The sequence below is a fragment of the Mirounga angustirostris genome, unplaced genomic scaffold (genome assembly GCF_029215605.1).
Source record: "Mirounga angustirostris isolate CCGP_5_RB_7025 unplaced genomic scaffold, mMirAng1.0.hap1 SCAF_1, whole genome shotgun sequence".
Lineage (NCBI taxonomy): Eukaryota > Metazoa > Chordata > Mammalia > Carnivora > Phocidae > Mirounga > Mirounga angustirostris.
In genome coordinates, this window is record NW_026991709.1 from 117,695,340 (window position 1) to 117,715,981 (window position 20,642).

Sequence of the window (20,642 nt, forward strand, 5' to 3'; positions counted from 1 at the left end):
TTAGCATCCCAAATACTGCCAATAGAGAAACTATAATATAATCTAGATGAAACATTACAGAGGTATTAAACATGGAAAGGACGCATACTATGTTAATTCACGGAAATATCTATGTTTAGAATAGAACATAAGATGGAATTCACATGAAACATCTGTAGATATATCAAAGAAGATTAGAAGAGAATTTTGAATATTGCTAATGGCTTAGAATTTCGTTTTTTGCCCTAGAATTCTCTATTTAAAAAAACACAACCGCCATTCTTTTATGCAAATAAGAATAAATGGCAACTGACATAGCAACACACACAAGCTATTCGGAGCAGGCTTAAGAGGGTAGAGCAGAAGCAGTGGTCTGCATGTTAGGATTTGTCAGTCTGTCCCACCACCAACCTCTCCAGGTCCTGAACAGAAGCCCATGTTCTACGGCCCCTCCACCTCCTAACAGATCACCCTGATGTCCGCTACTCAGACCTACAGCATGCATCTCAACTCTTCTGGGTTTCTGGTTGCTGGGCTCTGTCCCTCAAAAGTCTAATTAGGTGTATTACCTGAATCCAGCGACCTCCCTGGAGGCTGCCTGCTTGTCTGCCTGCCTGCCTGCCTGCCTGGAACACCACCATGTCTATTTCCACGCCTTTTGTGTGCTCCTCACATGAGCTTCTTCCCAGCACCTTCAGCTGAGCTGTTCCCCTAACGCTTATCCAACACACTGCATGTAGCTGGGTTGTGCCCATTACTAAAGTTCATCGCTATGTATCTCAGTGGCTTTTCATTTTCAAGGATCTCGACTGAAAGATAAATATCCTTGAAAGTTGTGCGATCTTTGAAGCCAGTGTTTTGTAATATCTCGGCTGGGGTTGTTCTTTGAGTAAGGGGGTGGTGCATAGGAATAACAGTAACAACTACCTTATATATATATATTTTTAAATTTTTTTTTTAAGATTTTATTTATTTATTTGCAAGAGAGACGATGAGAGACAGAGAGCATGAGAGGGAGGAGGGTCAGAGGGAGAAGCAGACTCCCCGCCGAGCAGGGAGCCCGATGCGGGACTCAATCCTGGGACTCCAGGATCATGACCTGAGCCGAAGGCAGTGGCTTAACCAACTGAGCCACCCAGGTGCCCCGACAACTACCTTATATTGACACCTTGTTTGTATCTAGCACTTTTTACACATCCAATCTTCACAACAACCTTGCAGGAAAGCACTGTGGCTTCCCTTGGCGAATCAGAAAGGCTAAACAACTTGCCCAAGCTCACACGGCTGATCCACGAGAAAGTCGGACTTCAAGCTCAGGCCCATCTGACTCAAAAGCCAGGGGTCTTTCAACCCCCTCACACCAAGTACCCGATGTAGTGTCAGAGAAAGCACAGGGCTGAGAGTCAGAAACCCAGGTGTGTGGCCTTGCACAAGACTTCGCTTTTCTGGACTCTGGTTTCCTCATCTGTAAAATAAGGGGAGCTGGACCTAAAAAACTAGGAAGGAATAGAAGGGGCTAGGAAAATGGCCAAAAGGGTCTCCAAAGGCCCTTCTTTCCCATTTTACCCCTGAGACCACCGATAGGCTGTTGTTAGATGCATGATTCCAGGCAGCTATCCAAGCACTGGAGAGAAGAGGAGAAAGGGTCAAGGGTGGTCACCACGGTTGAAATTTCCCCAGTTGTCACATGAAGAACCAAGCACAGGACTCCTTACACATTTGGCAAGAGAATCCTTTCTGACAGGGAGCTCTCGGCTGGCAATTTTAAGCCCTGTAATATAAATACTTTCCCATATGATGTGGGGAAAGTCCTGGTGGAAATGTTACTGGCACCAGCCTGGGTGCAGGATTCACAGTGAGGAGGTCCTCTTGGGACAGACTCTGAATTTGCAGAAAGGGTTTGGAAGGAAAAAGTACATGCAGATGTAGTTTTTGCACTCAGGACTAAGTAACAGCATCATCACAGGCTCTGTCATCAAAGAAAACAGAATGCAAAGGAGAAGAAGCATTACAACTGGAATTCACCACCACCCCACCCCACCCCACCCCCGCCCCGCCAGGGGCAAATGTCAGACAATAAAGCACAGACTACTCTTTTCCCAGGAGCTACCACCAGGTGCAACCTACGTGGGCCATGGTGCACCCATATATAATATAATCACCCCTTCTGAAAATGCAAAGCTATACTTTCCTAAGTAGATACATTAAGCACATTAGATGAAATGAAAGCCAAACTCAATCAAGCTGGGAGGCATTTATTTTTTTTTAAGATTTTATTTATTTATTTGAGAGCGAGAATGAGAGAGAGAGAGAGAAAGCATGAAAGGTGGAGGGTCAGAGAGAGAAGCAGACTCCCTGCCGAGCAGGGAGCCTGACGCGGGACTCGATCCCGAGACTCCAGGATCATGACCTGAGCTGAAGGCAGTCGCCCAACCAACTGAGCCACCCAGGCGCCCAAGCTGGGAGGCATTTAAAGTTCAGCTTCCACCCATCAGGGATTAATGCTGCACAATCTTCCTCCACCTCTCACACACCCATGTCCCAGGTCTGTTTTCCCTCAGGAGCCTCTGCAGCCCACGCTGGGCTTTAAGCCTCACTCTCCACAGGAGGCTGTCAGGGCACCTGGCACCTGCAGGGGCTGCCACGTCCAGAAGAGGGCACACGGAGAAGGTGCTCAGCAAGCCTGCCTGCTGCCCCTGTTCTTCCCAAAGGGAGCTGGCCTCGGGGCCACATGTGTGCAAGTGAGACAGGTCACCAGGTGTAAGTGCGAGAGTGGGCGTGGGTGTGGGGCGCACGGGGGGGGGCGTGGGGGGCTCTGTGTAAACCAGTTTCTCTCTGCAGCTTGGCTGTGCTCTCAGCAGCGGGTCAAAAATTCGTGTGTGGCAATCTCAGCAACTCTTATGACATTTGCAAAACTCCAAGTATTTTTAAACCAGACTTTCAGGAGGAGGATCTGTTAGGTTCTGAAAGCTCAAGCTGTAGCCAAAGAGGGTGTAAATTTTTTATACCTCTACTGCACTGTATCCACACTGACATTTGCTTCTCTCTATCTCAGTTAAGGTGAAACCATGGTGAGACAGAGTCCTAAACAGTCTCTGCTGAGCTGCAGGGGTGCTAAATGATGCTATTAATAGAAGAGATTGGAGGAATTCTCTTTGATACAAACTACTTTGTTAGAATTGACCTTTAAAATCCAAAGCATTGTAAATCTTTCCTATCATAATAGCTCATGTTATATGTTGTTTCTTTCCCAGTAAATCACTAGTCCACGACCTTCTAGAACTTGAGCTGAGTGGAGGTGGAGGTTGGGGGCTATGTGTCATATTTTGGTGTTGTTCTGTCGTTAAGATACCCAGGGTGGGGGCGGGGGGTGATTCTGAGGTGCAGAAACCACTGTCCTGTCACTGAAGTTCACAGCCAACAGCTTTTGTGTTTTCTATTTTTGGTTTAGCTTTTCTAGGTTGTGGAGGTCAGTTAATTAGAGAACATTCTGCCTGAGCTGGGTCAATGCAGATATTCTGAGTTGAGCCTAACTCTGGACTTAGAAAGCCTTGGGGGTGGGATCTTTTTAAAACATTCCACAAATGTTTATTAAGTGCCTACTGTGTGCCGCCCTCCCTGATAGGTGCTGGGGAGAGAGCAGCCAGCAAACCCCTGCTCTCACAGAGCTTATACTTTAGTAGGGAAGAAAAAATGAATTAAGTATGTATTATGCCATATATTATATAATGTCCAATAATAAAATATGAAGAAATTAAAGCAGAGTGAGGAGGTAGAGAATGATGAGGGCTGTCATTTTAGATAGGATGGGTGGCAGAGTTTTCTGAGAAGTGGTGGTGTTAAGCAAAGAACAGAAGGAAGGGAGAATGTCAGGGCGGGAAGCATCTGAGGCAGAGGGAGACAGAAAGAAGCAAGTGCAAGGGCCCAAGGGCAGTAGTCAGCCCACCAGTGAATCAGGAAGACACCCGTTCTCCTGGGCAAACAGTCCCTTCCTGGGCGCTGAGCATGGCCAGCAGATTATGGGCTACCTATCAGACCTCCCTGGCCCCTGAGCCAGGCCGTTGTGCAGAGACAGCGGTGCACAGCCATATAGAGCCTCTCCTAGCGGTTCATGCTTGGGACATAGAGGAACAGCAGGAAGAGGCTGGTGCAGTTGGAGAGGAGAGAGGAGAGAATCAGGGAGAATGGTAACTAGCAACCTCAGCCTTAAAAGATTAGCGATTTAGAATAAAAACTCCTTTGTTATGTGAACTAACCACCAACTACATGGGATAGGATTTAAGAGCAACCCCTCCATGGTCTCCTCTGCATCCTCTGTTGCGGTGATGATTTTCTGCCATCAACCATGAGGCTGATACAGAATTTAAGAACCACACCAGACCTAAAGAAAATACCATTCCAGTTTGGAAATTTAAGGCTGGCTCTTTCCATGCCCATCTCAGAGAGAAAGTCTCTCCGCCCACCCCTCTTTTTATTTCTTCCTTTATAGCATTTGTATCATACTCGTCTTCATTGAGGCAAGACATTGTGCACAACAAAGTCAAAAGAGCCTTGGCATTAGTGTAAAATCACCAATATTCTTTTTTATTGTTATGTTAATCACCATACATTACATCATTAGTTTTAGATGTAGTGTTCCATGATTCATTGTTTGTGTATAACACCCAGTGCTCCATGCAGAATGTGCCCTCTTTAATACCCATCAGCAGGCTAACCCATCCTCCCACCCCTCTCCCCTCTAGAACCCTCAGTTTGTTTTTCACAGTCCATCATCTCTCATGGTTCGTCTCCCCCTCCAAAAATCACCAATATTCTTTAAAGATTTTATTTATTTATTTGTCAGAGAGAGAGAGGGAACACAAGCAGGGGGAGTGGCAGAGGGAGAACAGGCTTCCCGCTGACAGGGAGCCTGATGCAGGGCTCGATCCCAGGACCCTGGGATCATGACCTGAGCCAAACGCAGATGCTTATTGACTGAGCCACCCAGGCATCCCAAAATCACTAATATTCTTTAAATTACATAAAAAATGAACAAGTAAAATAGACTTTCTTCACTCCTTCTTCCATCTCTAACTCCCTTATGGGAGACTTTCATTTTCTACTTTATTTCTAAATTGTTTATAAAATGTTTTGCAAACCCACTGCTTTGACAAGCCCATAACCAATTATTCGATATTATTTTAATTTTTCTTAACCACTAAAGAAAAAAAAAAGTGTTGTGTTGACATCTGCTAGATCCAGATTAGCTTGTCTCCCCTAAGTGGTTATTGCGAAGGATTTTGAGGACAGTAGATAAAATATATGTACATTGATTGCTGAAGGACCTGTTAGAAATATTAATTTGAGAATTTCCAATGCAGTCTGGAGCTGGGAATATGGGATAGAATTGTAGCCCTCAGAGCCATTCCATCCCCACTCCACTTCCCTCCCAACACAGACCCAATTAAATAAGGTTATTAGAATCAGGAAGCCTCCAAAATACAGGAGTGGCCATTCATGCGGTTTAAAATGGAAAACAAAGTAAGTTCCTTTCTCCAGCATTCAAATCTATTTGTTAATTAAAAGTAAAAGAGCATGGACATTGTTATAATGAAGGAGAAATCAGGAAAGTGAGATGCAAGCCAAGGGACAGGCAACAAATAACACAGGATTAACAGTTCTCTTTGAGATGAACAAGTCTGGTTGACTCATGACTTTTAGTTTTACATGGTTTGCTTGCCAGATGGTGCTTAACCCTCCCTCCAGCCCTGACCTCCAAGGGGTGGGGATCAAGGCTGGGGTGCAGGTGTCTGTCTAGCACATTACTCGGAGGTAAAAACACTGAAAGCTTAATGGTGTTTGAAACAGTTTTGAAATATTCCTTGTTTCCAGATGGCTACATTAAATAAGCAAGCACAAAATGGTTGCATTAATACATGGTGGACACATTTCCTGTACAATGGAAAGCAGGGATGATTCTGACTTCCCTTTGCTGTGCTCCAGCTTGCCTCTCTGCTCTTCCGTGCCCTGTGCATTAGTACCAGCTTTGGACGTAGGTGATGTTTATTACTGCTGGTTAAATATATATTCAAAAGTGTCTCCAGAATGCTCACTGTAGATTTATTCATTAATCCCTATCCAGTATGGGGAAGTCCCTACGGTGAGTTAAGTGCGTGTGAAAATTAGGTATACAGAGTTGAGACTCTTGGGAGGAGGGCGGGAGGTTGGAGGAGTAGGGCAGGGATCAAGAATAAAACAAAACTAACGCATTTTGACCATGGAACTCTCAGAACACAAGGCTCAAAAGAAACATGTCAGTGGCTGACCATGAGAGTAACTATGCTCCTAGAAATAAATGCTCCTTGTTCACTTTGTAGAAATGAATTAAGTGTACTGAAAAGATCCTATTGATAGCTCCATATTATATACCATATTCTTACAATAAAGCAAACTAAAGAAAATTTTATAAAGAAAATCATAAGAGAAAATGTACAGTTCTCAACTGTATTTATCCAAAAAAATCCACATGTAAGTGACCCATACAGTTTTGGTTTTTTTTAAAATTTTCTTTATTTATATGACAGAGAGACACAGCGAGAGAGGGAACACAAGCAGAGGGAATGGGAGAGGGAGAAACAGGCTTCCTGCCGAGCAGGGAGCCCAATGTGCGGCTCGATCCCAGGACCCTGGGATCATGACCTGAGCCGAAAGCAGATGCTTAACGACTGAGCCACCCAGGCGCCCTGACCCATACAGTTTAAACCTGTGTTGTTCAAATTCTTGAGGTTTTCACATGAATGGGATACAAGAATGAACTAAGATCACTGAAATAATCTCTCTCTCTCTCACACACACACACACACACACACATATATATGATATGATATCCTTCAATTAGTTTAGTGATTGGTACCTGGAAAATTATGCTGCTAAATATTTTCAACAAACAGATATTATACCTCAAAGAAAAGAAAAATTGTTACATTAAAAAACTAAATGTACAGGCACATGAAAAGATGCTCAACATCACTCATCCTCAGGGAAATGCAAATCAAAACCCCAATGAGATATCACCTCACACCTGTTATCAAAAAGACAAGAAATAACAAATGTTGTTGAGGATGTGGAGAAAAAGGAACACTTATACACTGTTGGTGGGAATGTAAACTAGTGTGACCACTATGGAAAACAGTATAGAGGTTCCTCAAAAAATGAAAAATAGAAATGCCATATGTTTCAGCAATTCCACTTTTGCATATTTATCTGAAGAAAATGAAAACACTAACTTGAAAAGATGCCTGCATTCCCATGTTCATTGCAGCATTATTTACAATAGCCAAGACATGGAAACAACTTAAGTGTCCATTGACGGATGAATGGATAAATAAAATGCAGTAGATATATGTGATGGAATACTACTCAGCCATAATAAAGAATGAAATCTTGCCCTTTACAACAAGATGGATGGAACTTAAGGGCATTATGCTGAGTGAAATAAGACAGAGAAAGGCAAATAACATATGACCCCATTTATATGTGGAATTTAAAACAAAACAAAACAAAACAAAAACCAAGCTCACAGATACAGAGAGCAAACTGGTGGTTGATAGTGGCAGAAGGTGGAGGGATGGGCAAAATGGGTGAAGAGGGTCAAAGGTACAAACTTCCAGTTATAAAATAAATAAGTCATGGGGATGTAGTATATAGTTTGGTAACTATAGTCAATAATACTGTATTGCATATTTGAAAGTTTCTAAGAGAGTCAAACTTAAAAGTCCTCATCACAAGAAAAAACAATTTTTTATAACTATGTATGGTGAAGAATGTTAAGTAGACTTAATTCCCAATATATACAAATATCGAATCATTATATTGCACACCTGAAACTAATATGTTATATGTCAATTACACCTCCATAAAAAAATTTTTTTTAAAGAGTTTATTTATTTATTTGACAGAAAGCGACACAGCAAGAGAGGGAACACAGGCAGGGGGAGTGGGAGAGGGAGAAGGCTTCCCACAGAGCAGGGAGCCCGATGTGGGGCTCGATCCCAGGACTCTGGGATCATGACCTGAGCTGAAGGCAGACGCTTAACGACTGAGCCACCCAGGCACCCCTACCTCCATAAAAATTTTATTCAAATATTTAAAAGTAAAAAAAAAAACACCCCGAAATGGAACTATGGCAAGTGAGCTTGAGGCTCAAACAGAGCCCAGTAATTGAGATCCCTTCCCTTGAATGTTATAGCAAAACATTTTCCTTTCCATATGAATGTGTTGCCATAATCAATAATATTGTGCTAAATGCAAGGATCATCTATGAAATCATGGAATTGGCTATTTTCCTCTTTGCAGAGATCAAGGGTATGGCAAGCCCCCTGGTAACAACAGATGTTATTCGTTTGCAGAAAAATGCTCTTTATGTGAAATGTACCTTCCAGGCATGCCTAATCAATATCCAGCTGTCACATATGCATGCACGCATGACTTATTTGGCACATTCTTTTCAGGGACTTTCTAACCAGATCCAATTGGTTACCACACCCAATAATACTTACGGTTGAGTTTTGGGCCAAGATGCAAAGGTGGTTTATTCTCATCAGTTGTGCTCATTTAATTATTTACAAAGTTTTCCAACAACAATTTAAAAAACTGAAAATGGAAGGGGAGGCTATGTGAGGTAGTAAGTCCCTTTACTGAAGATGTTCAAAGCTGGCTATCCAGTAGCCTCTCAGGAAAAGGCACCCTACAAAGGAAAGAGTGGGAGGGGTTGGAATTAATAAAGTTTGACTCTGGCTTTGCCACCCAACAGCTTAACATCTCTGAGCCTCTGTATTCTTATCTGAAAATAGGGATAGTATGGATTTACCTTGCAAAGAATATTCTGAGAATTAGAGCTAATGATGTAAAGTGCCTAACCCAGTACCTGAATACAGTATATGTATTCAGACTCTCATAAAGGGGAAAACAGTTGGACTAGATGACTCACAGGATTATGTGACATCCCTATTCTAAGATTCTAGGATTCTAAGTTCCAACCTTTTGGGGTTTTTAAATTTTTTTTAATATTTTATTTATTTATTTGAGAGAGAGGGAGCACGCGAGAAAGCACTAGTTGTGGGGGGAGAGCACGAGTTGGGGCAGAGTGAGACTCCCCACTGAGCAGGGAGCCTGATGCACGGCTCCATCCCAGGGCCCTCGGATCATGACCTGAACTGAAGGCAGATGCTTAACCAACTGAGCCACCCAGGCACCTCAGTTCTAACCTTTTAAAGGCTTTTAGTACTGAAAAGAAGTTCTCCAACCACAAATACATGGTGAGTGCTTAGCATGTGCAAAGCACTGTTTCAAAGAAAACTGTTCATAAATAATGAGGAGCAGGAACTCAATAATCTTACACACTTGTATAACTCTCAAGTTAAATTCATGAATGTTACCTAAAAGGCCCTATCAAAAGCAAGCCAACAGCCTATGACAATCCCTCACCCAAAGGGTAACTCTGAATTGGGATGAATAAAACATGTAAACGTTATGCCTTTATGGAAAGACAATATAGGCTCTAGCTAGGAAACAGGAAGGGCAGAATTGGGAGAAACAACCCCAGAATGGAGACTGCCATTCTAGCTCAGGGAAGCTGAAGACTTGGGCAGGTCTGGTCACAGCTTAGGGACTGTTGGGTGACAGATGGGGACCTCCAAACACTCTTTCCAGTGACCTCAGAGGCAGGAAAGGGGAGTCCATCCTAGACCTGGGAGAGGGGATGGAAGCAAGCTGGACAAACAGAAGGCACAGACTATACAGCCCAAGTCGATAGCATGGATGGCATACCCTTATCAGCCAAAGTGTCTTGACCCTCCCCCATGCCCCAACATGTTATTTATGAATTACTTCCATGTAGTACATATTAAGTGTATCACAAAATCTTCACAGAGTAGAGACACTGGAACAGATTTTGAAACAGAAGGTGTAATATTTTATTCTTCACCTTGATCAGTCTTCTTGTGTACCCCACTTTGGAGACCAGTAGTACAGAACAGGTGAACTTGTGGGAGAGAGGGGAGTATGGAATTGTCACTCCCTGCATAGAACCTCAAAAGGGAAAAGCACCATCTACAAGTCTCCCCCTGCTTTTCCTCAAAAGAGAACCCTGTCACCATGTCAGTGAATAGGCAGGAATAGTGCCAGATAAGAACTCAGTGTCCCCACCACTCTCTCTCTAGCTTCCAGCCTTCTGCCTGGCCTTCAGATTGCACTTGTCTTCCAAGGTTCCCGTAGTTACACCTGATGCTACTGCCAGAAGGTTTTCCACCATTAGGAAGCGCAGACTCTACAATCTGGTAGTGACCATATCTGACCTGGAAGAGTTTGGATGATAACACTAGGACTGTTTTCAATTTTGGGGAAGGGAAGCACTTTGTCTAGACTTTGTCTAGCACTTTGTCTATTACAAGGAGAGGGTATGAACCTTACAGAGTTCTCTTTATACAGAGTCCTGGGTGCAATTAAGCACTGGGTCCATGGTGGGTTTTGTTTTGTTGGTTAATTGGTTTTGGCTAAAAATTAGACTAAGAAAAAATTATTTCCTGCAAAAACAGGTGTATTATTAACAAATGTCATAGCATTTTTTCCCCCTGTGGACTCTACAAATAGCTACTAGAGAACATCAGATTTGCTGCAGAATTTTTATATATGCATCATCTTATGATTATAGAGAGAAACACAAATAAACCTCTAAGTCAGTCTGTAAAAACATCACCAAAGCAAGCCATATGGGGAAAAAAACATTTGTCCAGTTTGCTACAGGTCCACAGTATGATTGCATTCTGCAGTCGGGACCCCTCAGTCCCAAATGTACAGAACTACGAAACTACAAAACTCCATAGAATTCCAAAAACATTGGTGGTCTTGGTTTGACAGGCTTTCAACGGGGAGAACTAGCTGGTTTCTGCCTCCAAACGCTGGCACCGCATTCCAATGTACTACTTGGTGATTCTTCTTGTCAAGAACTTGGTAGTCAGTCCTGGTTACCTTAGAGATGCCTTATCTCCCAGTGAGCCTTCAGGGAATGGCGGCCAGGCTGCTGCTTCTATCGCTTTAGCCAAGCCCATGGGGTGCGGGTGTGGTTCTGACAAGAGGCAGTTAGCTTACTAGAGTTAAACCACAAAACCTAGCCTGTGTAGGGTTTGGGGAACACATTTTTTTATCCCCCCAAAAAACTTAAGAAAAGTTAGTTCTATAGATTGGTAGTAATTATGGAAAAGTCATAATGCTGGGTTTGGTTTTTGTTTTTTTTAATAAGCTAGATCAGTTTTGCTGTCCTTAGATCCTATTTACTTGGCTTTGTCAAGGTACAGCAAAGACGGCTGTTGGGTTGGCACCCAAGAGCTTTCACGACACCAGTCCATGGCTTCAGTTGATCTTGTGCCTCATGTGCAGTGGGAGATGGAAGAGAAAAGAGAAAAGCAGAAATCACAGACTTTCTGCAAGTTAGGTTTCAGATTTTTTGACTTTGTAAAACACTGTTTCAAAGAACATTGTATTTTATTATACAGTCTCACCACTTTCAGTCACAGAGATAAATATTTTATCTAACTAGAGTTTTTACACATTCATTTACAGTCAATTCCATTATTTCACTCCATGTTAACTATTATATTTTCCCTAATTAAGAGAGCTGATTATGCAACTAAAAGATTGGTAAATATGGAAGTTATTATTGGATCAACATTTTCTACAGGCTACAGCTTAGATTATGGAATACAAAGAGAACATGAAATTTTTTTTCCTACTCTGCCCTAGATTCAAGATATTCATTCCCAAGATTGATTTATAAATGTCTAAATCTTAATCCCTTTTACAAATTAGCATGGGCCTTTAGCCCAGATGTTAAAGGAAATTTGCTTTAAATTGCTTTAAAACAGTAAGACGATCGTGGGAAAACAGAAAATACTAAAACAAAGCACTAGTTGAGTAACTACAGCAAAATCTCATCTATTTAAAATTCATTCATCAGGAATTGGTGATAGCTGAGAAAGGCACAAGACGAAAGTGTACCTTTGGCCTAATTGTGTAAGAGTTTACTAAGTCAGTTACTAGTGGAAAACAGAGAGAAGGCTGAAACCTCTATTGAGAACGTTTCTAATACCCTTAAGTAATTTTAGACATTTATTTTTTTTTTTAAGATTTTATTTATTTGACAGAGACACAGCAAGAGAGCGGGGTAGTGGGAGAAGGAGAAGCAGGCTTCCCACTCAGCAGGGAGCCCAATGCCAGGCTCCATCCCAGGACCCTGGGATCACGACCTGAGCCAAAGGCAGACGCCCAACGACTGAGCCACCCAGGCGCCCCAATTTTAGACATAAAACATTGAATTATTTCTCAGTTATAAATAATCCTTATCAATAATTTAAGTCCTTCTTGAGCCACTACTAACTAAATCTTCCTTGACCTATTTGTGGGATTTGCTGTAGTGATGAAGATAGCCTTTCATTTATAAAATGAAAATGAAAGCGTTTCCCTAAATCAGATGCCCTTCCCTACTAGTTTCATGTGCGCAAAGCAGGCCAGATGTTCTGGTTTAAGTACATGAGATCTAGAAGCAGCTTGCCTGGGTTCAAATCTCCCTTCTACCAATTGGGCATGTTATTTACGGTCGTGGTGGCTCCATTTCCCAGTCTGTAAAATGGAAAAAATAGTAATACCTAAAAGATTTTAAAACTGTAAAGCACTTAGAATAGCGCGTGGTCCCTTTAAAATTAGCTCTTGTTGCCATTAACACTGTACTGCAGGTCAGTGAGGCAAGTTAGACTCAGTCACACCCCCAGGGCATCGCTAAGAGAAACTTTATGAAATGGTACATTTTAGAGCAAGACAGGTTTTTAAGCTCCCCTCGCACAAAGCTCAAGGGCAGATTTGCTTTCACACCGCAGTGCATCACAACCATTTTTCGATTCTTAAGCCTTCCTTTCTTCTGGCCTCCATCCGCCCACCCTAGCCTGCCAGGTACTTCTGGTTAATTATGCATAAGCCTTTTCCAAGCCACCACCTCCCAGTCTCTACGACTTCGTTCTCCTTTTATTTCGTGCTAGACCGCACCTCCTCCCTGAAGTCCTCCCTCATCAACGCACTCCACTATGATCAGCCCTTGACTCGGGCACAGCTCTGGTTGGGAACCCTTCTCAATAAATTCCTGAGATGGTTAGAGGCTTTTTGAATCGCCCGGTCTTCATCCGAAATTTTTCATTAAAACGTGCAGTTTCAACAGTCCCGCCCTGAGTTGTTGGACTTTCGCTCCAAACCAGACTCCTAGCTAAAGACACAGGAACACGAAGATGGGTGGGCTACGAGCCTCGAAGGCTGGAGAGCGCGACCGGAGTCCCGTTTAGGAACGGTTCGTTTGGACAAGACCGGGACGAAGGACAGCGGAGGTTAGTGACGCACCTGAATAAGTCCGCTAGACGAAAGGAGACAAACGAAGGCTTTAATCGTGCAGGCTGAGAGCCGCGTGCGCGCACGCGCGCAGGCGCGCGCACACACAACACATGCACGGGAAGCGAGGAGCCTTCTCAGGTATCTGACAATGACACGACTCTGACCCGGACAGGGTCTCAAAGGCCCCCGATTTCCGGAGAACCCCTGCCCCCGCCACCTCCGAAGATTACCGTTAGCGCATCTGTCCGCCAGAGCCCAGGCTCCGGCGCGCCAGGCACCCTCCCCCCGAAGCCCCGCGGCCACAGCTCCCCGCCCCCCGCGAACGCGGCTGCCCTGTGTCCTCTGGAACGCCTGAGTGACTGTCGGGTTTCGAACCCGGGCGTCGACCCTGGCCCTCGGCGCGCGCAGCCGAGTCGCTGGCGCAGCCTTTGGCCCCCACATCAATCATTTACGGGCCAGCTAGGGCTACTGCGGCCCGAGGAGGGGGGATGGTACGGAACTCGAGACCGGGGACAACTCTATCCCCCAAGGCGGCCGCGAAACACTAGCGGGGGAGGCCCCCCGCCCTCCCTCGGTGCGCCCGTCCCTCCCTCCTTCCAGCGCCTAGGCTCCCGCATCCCCGCCTCCCGCTCCGGGGGCGGCGGCGGCTGCGCCCGCACCGCGCGATGCCCAGTCACCGCAGCAGCGCCGCTGCCGCCGCCGCTGTCGCCGCCGCAGCGCGGGCGGCCGCGAGCCCGTGGCAGGGAGCCTGGCGCAGGGGCCGCCGAGCCCGCGCGCTCCTACCAGTCGCTGCGCTGCTCAAAACCTGATTGTTATTTTTATTTTTATTTTTTTTTCAGGAACGGTTGCTCCGAATCAGGTCTTCTCTTGAATCTGCAGCGACGCCCCCGGCGCGTGCACAAAGGCTCCGACGGCGGCCGGCGGGGACTGCCTAGCGCGCGGGAGCCGGCGCCAGAGGTCGCCTGTGCGCGCCCTAGCCAAGCCCCAGGCACCATGCCGCGGCGCCTGCAGCCGCGGGGCGCGGGCACAAAGGGCCCGCCGGCCACGACCGCTGCGGCTTCGGAGGCCGCCTCAAGTTCCCACCCCTCCGCCTCCGGGGACCCTCCAGCATCGGCCAAGCCGCTGCTGCGCTGGGACGAGGTGCCCGACGACTTCGTGGAGTGCTTCATCCTGTCGGGCTACCGGCGGCTGCCATGTACGGCGCAGGAGTGCCTAGCCTCGGTGCTGAAGCCTACCAACGAGACGCTCAACTTCTGGACGCACTTCATCCCGCTGCTGCTATTCCTGAGCAAGTTCTGCCGCCTGTTCTTCCTGAGCGGCCAGGACGTGCCCTTCCATCACCCGTGGCTGTTGCCGCTGTGGTGCTACGCGTCGGGCGTGCTGCTGACCTTCGCCATGAGCTGCACGGCGCACGTGTTCAGCTGCCTGTCGCTGCGCCTGCGCGCTGTCTTCTTCTACCTGGACTACGCGTCCATCAGCTACTACGGCTTCGGCAGCACAGTGGCCTATTACTACTACCTGCTGCCGGGCCTGAGCTTGTTGGACGCCAGAGTGATGACACCGTATGTGCAGCAGCGCCTGGGCTGGCACGTGGACTGCACGCGCCTCATCGCCGCCTACCGCGCGCTCGTGCTGCCGGTGGCCTTCGTGCTGGCCGTGGCCTGCACGGTGGCCTGCTGCAAGAGCCGCACAGACTGGTGCTCTTACCCATTCGCGCTTCGCACTTTTGTGTTCGTCATGCCCCTCAGCATGGCCTGCCCCATCATGCTCGAGAGCTGGCTCTTTGACCTGCGCGGCGAGAACCCCACGCTCTTTGTGCACTTCTATCGTCGCTACTTTTGGCTGGTGGTGGCCGCCTTCTTCAATGTGAGCAAGATCCCCGAGCGCATCCATCCAGGCCTCTTCGACATTATTGGCCACAGCCACCAGCTCTTCCACATATTCACTTTCCTTAGCATCTATGACCAGGTGTACTACGTGGAGGAGGGCCTGCGCCAATTCCTCAAGGCGCCGCCTGCGGCGCCCACCTTCTCTGGCACGGTGGGCTACATGCTGCTGCTGGTGATCTGTCTGGGGCTGGTCATCAAGAAGTTCCTAAACAAAACCGAATTCTGCAGTAAAAAATGAACCTCCGCCTTGGAGGAGGCTGCTGGTTCGCCCACCTATTTGTTTGGAGTTTCTGTTGTTGCTATTGTTGGTTTGTTTTCAAGTTTTGTTGTGTTTCCTTCTTTGCTCAAGGAAGGTGCTGCAAAACCACAGGGAAAAAGTCGAATGCAACAAGGGGGTCTCAGTGCACTTGGGGGCTTTGGAAGAGGGAGATATGGTTCAAGCAAGAGGGAGAGTGCCACTGGTTCTTGCCCCTGGAAAAAAATTCGGGTGGTGTCTCTGACATCCAGGAGTTTTTCCAAGGGAGTGAGTAAAATCCCAAATAAAACCCCGAACAGTTTGGTTTTCCAGTCATCTTCTGCGCCAGGGGTAATGAGGAGTAGTCCTGGTGAGGTCAGGTATGCAGTAAAGAGGGTAAGTAGACAAAATCCCCGAGTACTTCCATTTCGGTCTGAGGAATGCTTGGATTTGTAAAAAGAATGGAGCTTTGTAGGAAATGGGCACAAAGACACAAACCCAGGGCTTAACCTGCTAGAAAATGCATGGAATGTGAACACAAATTAATTATTTCAAAATATTTCTTAGATGTTATTTAAATAGTAATATATACAATGATTTTTCACAATTTATCAAAGCCTGTGATATGCACTGAATTTTCTTTGTTACATAGTTTTGAATTTTGCAGCCCTTCTGCATTGCATACACTTGAACTGGACATCAGGGCAAGCTGCTTGAGAATTCTCAACTACTTTTTTAAACAGTGTTTTCTGAAGGCTGATGTGTGTTATGATACAACTGTGAATTATTCTACCTTAGGGACTCTGGTTAAACTATTGTTGAGGAGCTCAGTGGTTTATATACATCCCAGGTTCCAATTTACTTTATTCCACAAAACCCATCCGATTTTTTATTTTGTTTTTAATTTTATTCTTTCTTTCTCTACTTATTTAAATTGCCACTGGAATAAGTGTGCCTTTTGAAGCAATACCCAAATGACTGGTCCTCAGACATAGTTTCATGCATGGAGAGAGCAGTAAGAATAAGCTTTTCTTCTTTACTGTAAATCAGGGTCTAACATTCCACCCAGGAGGGAAGGAAGATGGTGTTGGTTTTAAAATTTTGGTAGGACTGAAAGTAGCTTACCAGGAGAAAGGGAGCCAACCCACTAATGTGGCTGTGGTTCTTAATGCAGCCATCAGGGAAGGTGAGAGGACACTATTCTAGACCAATGCCATTTATCCTTGCTTAAAATTAAAAACATAATATTCAAGAATAACTGAGGCGGTTATATTAGGAAAGTCAGGAGCATCTTACTTGAGTTGTAACTGAAGATATTGAGTTAAATAACATTACTTTTGCATAGTTAAACACTGGTCTCATTTGGATCCATACTATGGAAATGAATGGCAGTCACCCTAAATCACAGAAAAATTAGTGAACATGTTCCTGAGATCCTTTCTGACAACCACATTGGCCAATGTTATTTAAGACATTTCTCATAAGTGATAACCTGTACTTGAGATAACAACTCTAGATTAACACAAACCACTGAGGTGGCTTATTTAATTTAACTTACCACACTTCCTGACAAGTCCTTTTGGTTAAGAGCCAAATAAGTCATTGAGTGGGGAGTCTTGACTTCATAGTATAATTTAGATCAAGCACATAAGGTAGATGAACACTTACCTCAGCACTGGTAGGCTGGAACTCCTAAGAAGATTGCTGTTTTTGTTTATGCTTTTAATCTCTACTGTATTTGTAAACAGAGAGGCTTGGCACAATTCCCTGGAGGAATCAGTATCTTTGTGCGTTAATTTGCACACAGAAGTTAACTTTTTATATGTCTATATTTAATTTGAAACCTCTTAATGGGATCGTAGATACACTTTGCACATTTGCTGATGGGTGCCAGTATCTAATCTTTTGCAAAGTGCAAGGAGATTCCCATTAGATGATAGAGGCTGAGAATTTGTGCCTAGCACAGATGTTATTCCTCAGCTGTAACTTAACTCAGTGCATGTATTCAAGAACAATTGTGGAAATCAGGATATTTCCATGTGCAAACTTATTTGCATGTCATTGTTGTCTCTTCTAGAGCCCTAAAGAATGTTGGTTTGGAAGCTAGAGAAATAGGTTGAGGAGTGTTTGGTAGCTTCCTTGTAAAATGGGACCTCCCCTTTCAGAAGGAACTTTCAAGGGACAGAATTCTAAAAAGGGTCCATGAGTTTGAGAACAAGAAATAAACCCTGTATTTGTCATTTTAAATTTTTGTTGGAGATCTTCTGGGTCTACAAACAGAATTCTCTTCTCACCCTGTGTCTTTGTCCTTAAGCAGAGGCCACTTAAGGATAAAATTATACCCATATCATTTTCAAGTGATTACGATGCATGAGCCCAGGAAGGTGACACACTTTTCCCCTCAAAGTTTTCAGACCCACTATGCCCCAGAGAGAATGAGGACTCACTTCCCTTCCCTTTGTTGTTTCCTTCCTATACTTTCCTTTCTCCCATTCCATCTTGGTGTTTATATACCACATATAACATTGACAAAAGGACATTTTAGTTGAAAACGGTGGTTTGGCTTCACTTCCTATTTGCAAGTAGATGTGCTCATATATGCTATGTAGGACCAGGGATGATTTGTGAAACTATGTATGTTATTTGCTAAATTATATCAGATTTCTGCCCAGATAAATGGTGATATTTTAGATTCAGCATATATTTACTGAGTCTCCATTTGCATGGAACTAGCCAAGTATATTATTACCTGAATATTTCAGGGGTAATACGGCAACCAGAATGAAATATCTTTAAAAATATTTTTCACATTCTCCACTTTGCCACATCCATTAGGATTCAGTTTTACTTTATTGTGTTCACCTGCCTGAAATGTAGGACAAATGATAAATAAGAATGTACTCCATTATCTCTGTAAAACCTATTTTGGCAGTGGAATTTTGAAGCATATTATGTAATGCATTTTATTTTTACTTGTTAGTCATGATCTAGATGACATCTCAAGAAGCAGCGTCAGAGAGTCCTGCTTGGGAAATGAAGGTGTTTGACTTTGGAGCCTGTCACCCTGGGGGTTGCTCTGTGGGGTTGACTCAGCTGAGTTAGTTGGTTAAAGGGGGTTCCTTTCTTCCCTGTGCTTGGCAGCTACACCCTCAGGTGAAAGGGATGACCTTCCCAGACAGAAGTGAGTTTTTTGATCATGTCATGACTGGCTTGTAAAAATAAGCCTGATCTTTTCCGCTGGCCATACACTTTCTATAAATAGCCCAGGAAGAAAGTATGGGGCTTCAGAGCTAACCAGAGTGGCCTTCACATGTTTCCATTCATAAATCCTGCCCGTAAGTGCTTGCAGTTAAAAACCATTTAGCCTAATTCATTATGCCACTCCAGGGTAATCATTTCTAAGAATGCAAAATTGGGGGGATGGAGGTGATTTTTATAATTTTTTTCGGATTTGGTGCTGAATCTGAGGGCTCACAGCAATAATAAACAGGGATTGTTACCTGCAAATCTCTTCACAACTCTACGTGGTTAATCTGCACAAAGCAAGAGTAAGAGACAGGTACAGTAGGAACTATCTCCATTTCTAGGTTATACCAAGGTGACAGAATCAAGTTTTCAAACTGGCATTAGAAGTAGGGATGGTTGTGTGCTCACTTGTGAGTGTTCGCTAGTTTGCACGGCTCTGATGCCTAGTCAAGCACACAGACACCAACTGGAGATGTGTGTCTCCATAATTATATATCTATGACTAATAATATCTAATATCTATTTTATATAGAGAGCTATATAATTTATCATTGTAAAACAGCGAAGTGAGATGTAGTTATCTTGAATTTACATTATAGAATCTTAAAAAAAGTGTACTTAGTTTTTATCATCTTGGATTGTTGTTCATCTGTTGAAGTCTTCCACTGCTGACTTCACTCTGTCAGTATCCTTTGAGTTGATTTCCACATTTGTCCATGTCATCCTTTCAGTGATCATTGAGCACCTACTGTATATAAGACATCGGGCAAGGATCCATCCATATTATTACAGCTGTTACCCCTTTGTCTGCTGGTGGAACAGAGATGGGAACACCAGAAAGCCCTCTGGCCAGGAACCAAATTCTGACCTTGGCCATAGCAGAATGTCTTAAGCCACTGAATTTGGTTCTCTTCTCCTTTCGGTTAGCATAGGAGCAATGCATGGAATCTTATTTCAGTTAACATGCTAACTTATCCAGAATCAATTTCTTCTTTCCTTCCTTCCTTCCCTCCTTCCTTCCTTCCCTCCTTCCTTCCTTCCCTCCTTCCTTTCTCTCTCTTTCTCCTTTCCTTCCTTCCTCCTTCCTCCCTCCCTCCCTCCTTCCCTCCCTTCTTTCCTTCCTTCCTTCCTTTTTCTGTCTGCTCCTAGGCCTATGTGAATTTTGTGGCTAAAAATAACTAAAAAATTTAATATAGGATGCAGGTGAAGGGATAACAGGCATATGTACATGGAGAGAGTTGAACATTTTTATCATCACTACTAATTAATAGAAACGCTACTAACAACCACTTTTTGGGAGGTTAATAGTATTTATGTCATTATAAAGCAAGTTTCATCCAAAGTGCCTAGACTGTGATGTCATTAAATGTCTGAATTTCATAGATAGCATACTTATGTTTTTAAAAATAGGAGCTTCAATCTGCAAAGGTGAACTCTTTTTAGTTCTTTAGCCTTTTTCTTCTTTTAAGGTCTTTTTGTTGTAATCTATAAAACATGTCTTAGAAAAAATAACTCTGGAGGAAATTACAAAAAAAAATTATCAGATGTGAAAAAGACAGGAAGAAGGCATGAGCAGGGGAGAACAAGGAGGATTAGATTCAAACAGTTAGAATGGGACAGCAAGTTCAACTGTGGACAATTTCTCCTGAGTTTTAAATTCTGTCCCTAGAAAAGCATGTGAACTCCCATGGTGTTAGCACTCAAATGCACAGGCAAGGAATTCTCTTTGGCAGCCTAACCACATCCTGTAGTTTTTGACCTGAGCACCAGTGCCAAGGTATAGTTTGAGTAGTACTCTTACCCTTGGCTTAATGTCCTTAATTTGTTTCCATAAAATTAGGACATAAGGCAAAAAGGCATTAGGGGGTAACACCAGCCAATTG

At 44.1% G+C, this 20,642-nt stretch overlaps 1 protein-coding gene across 1 annotated transcript; it reads left to right on the forward strand.

The window, feature by feature from the left end:
• The first annotated feature begins 14,247 nt into the window (after positions 1 to 14,247).
• On the forward strand, positions 14,248 to 15,572 carry PAQR9 (progestin and adipoQ receptor family member 9). The gene has a single exon (XM_045863714.3). It carries the CDS (start codon positions 14,383 to 14,385, stop codon positions 15,514 to 15,516), a length of 1,134 nt encoding a protein of 377 aa, XP_045719670.1. The 5' UTR covers positions 14,248 to 14,382; the 3' UTR covers positions 15,517 to 15,572.
• The last annotated feature ends 5,070 nt before the right edge of the window (positions 15,573 to 20,642 follow it).